Source organism: Microtus ochrogaster, unplaced genomic scaffold (assembly GCF_000317375.1).
Source record: "Microtus ochrogaster isolate Prairie Vole_2 unplaced genomic scaffold, MicOch1.0 UNK13, whole genome shotgun sequence".
In the NCBI taxonomy this organism is placed as follows: domain Eukaryota; kingdom Metazoa; phylum Chordata; class Mammalia; order Rodentia; family Cricetidae; genus Microtus; species Microtus ochrogaster.
The window spans coordinates 7082573-7090419 of record NW_004949111.1 but is presented as its reverse complement, the minus strand read 5'-3'; the positions used below and the strand labels follow the sequence as shown (position 1 = coordinate 7090419).

Sequence of the window (7847 nt, the reverse complement as noted above, 5' to 3'; positions counted from 1 at the left end):
CTCTATCACTGGTGGAAATGAAGATGGGATTACCACATTTAAAAATGTACTAGGGTTTCTTTTGGAGGTGGGGGTTAGTTTTTTGAGAAAGGGCCCCTCTGTGTAGTCCTGGCTGTCCTGGAACTCGCTTTGTAGACCAGGTTGGCCTCAAACTCAGAGATTCACCTGCCTTTGTCACCTGAGTGCTGGGACTAAAAGCCTGTGCCATCAGGCCTGGTGATTCCACAGTTTCTTATAAAATATCCATGTACTTGGCCTCTGATCCACCAATTCTACTATGTATTTACCTCCCCAAATGAAACCATGTGTGTGAATATACCTATACAAGAAGATTTAAAGTAGCTTTATTCATAACAGCCAAAATCTGAAAAGAATCCAATAATGGATTGAGCTAAACAAATAGGACATAATATAGTAATACAATACAATACTACTGAGTAATAAAAGGAATGCTACTGGTATGAAATGGCTTAAATCTCACCGGGCAGTGGTGGCGCACCCCAGCACTTGGGAGTCAGAGGCAGGCGTATCTCTGTGAGTTTGAGGCCAGCCTGGTCTACAAGAGCTAGTTCCAGGAGAGGCTCCAAAACCACAGAGACCAAAAAAAAAAAAAAAAAAGAAAAGAAAAATAAGAAATGGCTTAAATCTCATAAACCACTCATCTAAAAGAAACCTGATATACCCCAGAATTCAGGAGCTACTCAGGAGAATGACTGTACTTCAAAGCCAGCCTGGTCTCCATAGCAATTTCTAGGTGAGTCTAAGCTAGACTAGCAAAATCTTGCCTGAAAAAATTAGCTATAGGCTCAGTGTGGTGGTGGTGCACACCCTCAGCCCTGAAAGACAGGAGCAGGTTAATCTTTATGCGTTCAAGGTCAAGAACTTGATAGGGGAATAAAAACAAGATAAGAGGATGAACCTGATCTAAGTAGTGAATTCAGGGCCAGCCAGACACAAGGAATTCTAAAAAAAGGAAATATATAACCACAGAAGAAAAGATTAGTCATTTTCAGGGGTTGAGACAGGACTTCAGAAAATGATAGAAACATTATAGCCTTTAGTATTCTGGAAGTTACATTAATGCATACATTTGTCAAAATCCAGTAAACTGGACAGTTTAGAAGGGAGAATTTTATTCTATCACTATACCTTAACGTACATTCCTTTATAAAAATATCTAGGCCTACCAGGCAATGGTGGCACATGCCTTTAATCCCAGCACTCAGGAGGCAGAGGCAGGCAGATCTCTGAGAGTTTGAGTTCAGCCTGGTTTACAGAGCAAGTTCCAGGACAGGCTCCAACGCTACAGAGAAACCCTGCCTCAAAAAAAAAAAAATAGCTAGGCCTTGTACCAAAGGCCTATGATCTTAGCTATATGGAATACTGAAGAAGCAGGAAGAGCCAGCAAATTGAAGGCCATCCTAGCCTGGAGCAAAACACTGTCTCAAAATAAAAATATTAAAAAGATACCTTCAGACATGGCTCAGTGTTAGAGAGCTTACCTAATATGTATGAGGCCCTAGCTTCAACCCCGGCATCAAAAACAAAAATAAATGATTGATTGATAGATATAAAGATTCTAAAAAGTTATATAGCTGGGTGGTGGTGGTACACACCTTTAATGCAAGCACTTGAGAGGCAGAGGGCAGGGGGATCTCTGAGTTCTATGCCAGCTTGGCATACATATGAAGAGTTCCAAGACAGTCAGGGCTACATAGCGAGACCCTGTCTCAAAACAATGCAATATAGCTAATTACCTACTTTTGCAGCACAGTACGAATATTTGAAGTATGATAACATCTGACGACAAACATGATACGGTAAGAAAAACAAGAAGAAAAGCAAATTATCTTTGGCCAATTATATGGCTTCCCTGATTTTGTTCAAGTTTCTATGTTGCAAACAGGGGAGCTATAATCTAGTTTCCTAGATATATTCCCTAGAAATATGAAGAATCTTTACTTCCTTCTTGTTTTGAGACACTAACTCCCTGAGAAGACCAATCTGGCCTTGAATTTAAGACCCAGAAAGACAATTATCACACGTACTCACTCATAGGTGGCTTTTAAACACAAAGCAAAGAAATCAGCCTACAAACCACAATCCCAGAGAATTTAGACAACAATGCGGACACTAAGAGAGACTTACATAGATCTAATCTACATGGAAAGTAGTAGAAAAAGATGGCCTGAGTAAATTTGGAGCATGGGGGCCTTGGGGCAGGGTTGAAGGGGAGTGGAGAGGTAGGGAGGGGAGCAGAGAAACAAGCAGAACTGAATAAATTTACTAAAAAAAAAAGAAGAGACTGGCCTGACTCTGCTTGAAGAATGCCATGACTAAAGGCCACTACATCCTACCTATTTCCTTTCTTTAGTCTCTTCCTTCGCGGTCTAATTACAGGAGAAATACCATCATTAGGTAAAGCACAATACACTTTACATATGAAAGGTGCCCTACACTTTACAGATTTTTTTTTTTGTATTGTTTGGACACAACTGCTTTCCATATTCACTAGACTAATGTTGAAGTTTTCTCTAGTTGTTAGATTCTTCTTATAGAACGGTTAAGATTTATCTCGTTCTAGCTCTGTGTTAGACTGGTTATCTGTAAGACCTTCATTTCAAACTAGCTATGGTGAGGTGGGTAGGGTCACACAAGCCTGGAATCGCAACACTTTGGGAGGTGGAGGAAGAAAGATTATGACTTAAGGGTCAGCCTTGGCTACAAAGCCAATTTGAGGCCAGCCTGTCTCAAGGAACCAAAAATCAAATGAATGAATGAATGAATGAATGAATGAAGTAGCTACAGAGCAATGTCCTTCACAATGAGAAAACTTCCTGAAATTAAAAACATTTTTGAAATATGGTCTGTCTCTGTAGTCTTGGAAATTGCTATGTAGAGTAGACCAAGCTGGTCTTGAACTAACAGAGATTCATGTGTCTCTGCCTCCTGAGTACTAAAAATCTTTGTGTTATTTTATTTTCTCACAGTGCCCAGTCCAGCCTCAAACTTGCTAAGAAACCAAAGGTTACCTGGACTCAGATCCTCCTCCTGGAACTTCCTAAATCCTGGAGATTACAAAATTTGGATTATAGGAATGAATTACCACACCTGGTTTTGACGTCACAAATTTAAAAGATTTGATACTCATATTCTTTGCTTTCTTATTTAAATAAAAATTTTTATCATGGTCTAAATTCTAAATCTCTTAAACTTAATCTTAACTAATTTAGCTAAATCTTTTAAATTTAGGCCTCTTAAACTTGACCAGTATAAGTACTATGTGAAAACTGAGTGATTTAGATCTAAGATCCTCTCCAAATACAAGGCAGATTTTAAAAATTTTAAAAGAATACTAGCAAATCGTTAATTATTAAGCAATTACTTTTTTGTTTTTTTTTAAAGAATTATTTATTATGTATACAGTGTTCTGCCTGCATGCTTACCTGCAGGCCAGAAGAGGAAGCCAGATCTCACTGCAGATGGTTGTGAACCCACCATGTGACTGCTGGGAATTGAACTCAGGTCTGGAAGAGCAGTCAGTGCTCTTAGCTGCTGAGTCATCTCTCCAGCCCCCAAGCAATTACTAAAAGAATCCACACTACCTGGCAGAAGGTTGAAAGACTATGCTTAGTTCAAACAGGAGATGCAAAGCATTTGCATCACATCTGTAAACTCAATACTCAGGCTGAAGAAGGATCTAAGATCACTTCTCAGAAAAACGAAGCAACAACAATAACAAAGCAAAAACAAGGAGCAGAAGCGTGGAGTCTCTGGCTCGGTGATAGAACAGTTAGTAGTGCATGAAGCACTGCGTTCCACCCCAATTCCACAGAAAGAAAGAAAGAAAGATAAGAGCCAATCGGGACACATGCCAGTGGCTGAGGGGTCCCCTGGGCTAGACAATAAGATCTTGTCTTAAAAAAACAGTAAGTAAATAAAGACCTAGGAGTGGTGAAGCCTGCCTTTAATCCCAGCACCTGAGGAGCAGAGGCTGGTGGGGTCTCTGTGAGTTTCACAGCATATATCAGAGCTATACAGTGAGAAACTACCTCAAAATAAATAAATAAATAAATAGACAGACAGATAGATAATAAATAAAAAAAAAACACAAATAAGATAAACATGACTTTTTAACAGGAGGGTGCCAGCAAGAGTAGGGGATGGCGAATAGAAGAACAGTCGAAGAGGGGAAGGAATCAGAACAAAGTATAACAATGCCATGTATGTAGACAAATGACAAAACGAAGCTCATTACTTGGTAATGTTAACTTAAACTTTTTAGGGTTTTTTTTTTGGACAGGGTTTTTTTCCTTTGTAGTCCTTGCTGTACTGGAACTCATTCTATATGCCAGGCTGGCCACTAACTAACAGAGCTTTACCTCCTCTGCCTCCTGGGCACTTGGATTAAAACCATACACCACCACTGATGGCTAAATTTTTAATTTAAGAATTTAAAGTAAGGCCCAACGATGGTGGTGCATGCCTTTAAACCCAGTACTTGGGACGCAGAGGCAGGCAGATCTCTGTGAGTCTGAGGCCAGCCTCAGACTGGTCTATAGAGTGAGTTCCAGGACCGCCAGGGATACATGGAGAAAAACACTATCTTTAAAAAAAACGTAAAGCTTGGCATTGTACTACACAACACCATTAGTCCTAGCACTCGGAACAAAGAGGCAGGTACATATGTCTTTGAACACAAATAAGTTCATGAGGAAAAAAAGCCTTCCGCAAGTCAATAAATTATAAATAAAAAATACTGGTATATAAACTATCCCTGACAAACTGAAAAAAATATTATCAGCAACACAAATCGATTAAGATCTAAGCCAGTTGTCTATTTTTCCAGTAACATTCAGGCTATGCATGTTAGCAATGCACTCCTAAGTAACCAATTTCTCTTATGAAGTTTTACATTTCATCAATTTTGGCTAGTTATCTTTTAAAATAATCTCTACTCTCAATATATTTAATGCCTAGTGGTTAATATGTTCTGTTAACTTACTGTATTTGATAGTATAATAGTATTCCCTTTGAAAAACTGTTCATAAACAGGGATACATAGTGAGACCTAGTCTAATTTTTTGTAAAAAACCAACAACAAAAAGTGTTCTAGTCTTTTTATTTGAAAATTATCCATTCAAATTTTAAGGCACAGTGTGTAAACACTATGAACTATAGAAAAATATATAATTTTTATGGAAGCAGAATGACATTCCAGCACCTTTGTTTTACAAGCACTTTGTAAATCCTAGTTCTAATCACAATATATTTAGACTGAGATCTACCATCTTGGTAGACTAGTAACTAGTAATTCTTTGAGGCAATTTGACTAAAGATGTCCCAAGAACAACTAGGGATGTGAATTTCTGTAAACTAGAACTAAAAGCGGGGATATTTTGTCTTAAAATAATAGAGCAAGGTGTAGTGAGTGGTTCATGCCTCTAATTCCAAGACTCAAGAGACAAGTTAGAACACTGCCTGGTTACACAGCAAATTCCAATCCAGTATGGGAAACAGCAAGACCGTGTCACAAAACAAGAAATAAATAGAAAGATGACTGATAGAAAATACATAACATCATTATAAACTTGGCAAAGAAATATAAACAGAACATACATTTGGTTCCTTCTGAAAGCTATCTTTAAACAGTTCCCTGTAAAATTTTGTGGAAACTCAATAAAGAGACATAGAAATAGAAAACCATATGGCTAAAAGCACCCATACTATATGTTCAAAAATGTTTTAGAGGCAAGGAACCACTATAATCTCAACATTTGTGAAGTAGAAGCAGAAGTGATCAGGAACTCAAGATCATCCTCTGCTACAGTGAACTGTAGGTTAACCTGAACTACAGAAGATCCTGTCTCAAAAATAAACCAAGTTTCTGCAAAGAAGGAAATGAAATGCAAAAAATAGATCACCTTTTACAAAATGACATTTGCTTTAGGTAGAAAATCACTTTAAACATATAGCCCTGGGGTGCCATGAGATGGCTCACTGTGTAAAGGTACCTGCAGCAAAGCCCGCTGACCTGCATTTGACACAAGACCTAGATGGTAGAAATCCAAAAATTCCAAGTTGTTTTCTGACCTCCAACCTTGTGTAGTTGCATGTATGCATGCACACGCATGTGCACCCACACACATTCATATAAATAAATAAATAAATAAATAAATAAATAAATAAATAAATAAATAAATAATATTTTTTAGTTGGATGTTCCCATTAAGAAATTTTGTAGGGCTGGATAGAAAACTTAGTGGCTAGGAGTGCTTGCTCTTCCAGAGCACCTGAGTTTAGTTCCCAGCTACTGGGTGGCTCACAACTGCGTGTAGCTCCACCTCAGCAGGATCCAACACCCTCTTCAGGCCTCCTCAGGCACCTTCAGGCCTATAGTATACATATACACATACACACACACATACATAAAAATCAATCTTCAAAAAAAAATTAACTCAAATAATGTAAACAGTTTGTTTATACTTTAAACCAATTGCAGTGTCTACTTTTTGCTATCAAAAGAGTTCAAGAATGAATCAAGATCCAGGACAGCCAGAGTGTTACAGAGAAGCCCAGTCTTGAAAGCAACAAATAAAAAGAATCAAGAATATGTTCATAACTTGCATGATATCACTTACCCACATTTGGAGGTTTCACATAATTTACAGGTAGTTCTGGAGGTCTGCCTCTGTGTAGAGCTGCAAAGGCAGACCCATTCCATAGTGTACTCTTACAGTCTATATGAAAAGACCAAAGTCAATTAAGGAAGAAACAAACAAACAAACAAAAACATTTTTTTCCACTACTCAACACAAAAGGACCTGATTTTACACCTTTAGAAATTCAATTGTAACCAGGTGGTGAGAGAGCTATCTAGATCTCTGTGAGCCTGGTCCACAAAGTAAGTTTCAGGACAGCCAGGGTTGGTACACAGAGAAACCCTATCTCAAAAATCCAAAAAAAAGGAAAGAAATCCACTTGTACATTTAGAAATTTATTAAAATACAGCAAGTTCACACGAACTAAAAGAAAGTATTCTTTAAAGACATATGAATATTCATTTGAAACTGCCTTGATCTCTGAATCTTCCCCTATAGCAGTGTTAAATATTTAAAAGAGTCCTTACCTTTGGCATCCCGTAACAGAGACTGCCGACCAACACCTAGTAATGTCTGTACCCCAGGGACACTCTGAGGGATCTCCTTATCTAACAAGGGACCAATTCTCTCACAAATCTTAAGGAGGTAGTCTGGAGGAATGTGTGCATTGGCTGCCACCTAGAAACCATCAAGAGAGCACAGGGAAAAACACTTAGTTCTAAGGTATCAACTCATTCCATAGTAGAGCAAAGTATTTTAAAATATGAAATCAAGAAAATGAAAATTAATAATCTAATATTTGAACTAATTTTAAGAAACAGGCACACACAATGGGGCTGGACAGATGGCTCAGCGGCTACGGGCACATACTACCTTGCAGACAGTTTAGTGCCCACATTGGATAGCTTACTGCCTATAATGCAGGAAACCTAACACCGCTGCCCTACACACACACACACACACACACACACACACACTTAAATAATTAAAAATAAATCTTTAAAAATGAAAGACACAAAATAAGCAAGGAATATTTAAATGATCCCATAGCACAATTTACAAAGCACAAGCCTCTATTCTACAGATTAAATCACTTTAACCTAACGCTGTTATAAAATGTGGTACAAAATAGCAAACACGATCATGTCAAGAAAAGACATAAAAAGTGATGTGTAAACTCTCTGACTTCATTTATTCAGTACTGAGAAGTAACTGGTTAAGAAAAGAATCTGGAATCCCAGCACT

At 38.0% G+C, this 7847-nt stretch overlaps 1 protein-coding gene across 1 annotated transcript in view; it reads right to left on the bottom strand.

Annotated features, from left to right (window-relative positions):
• Window positions 1-7847, bottom strand: part of Brwd3 (bromodomain and WD repeat domain containing 3) — a 107915-nt gene that overhangs the window by 90855 nt on the left and 9213 nt on the right. Inside the window, 2 exon segments of the mRNA XM_005366724.3 lie at window positions 6642-6740; window positions 7130-7280. Coding sequence (XP_005366781.1) covers window positions 6642-6740; window positions 7130-7280 — 250 coding nt within the window.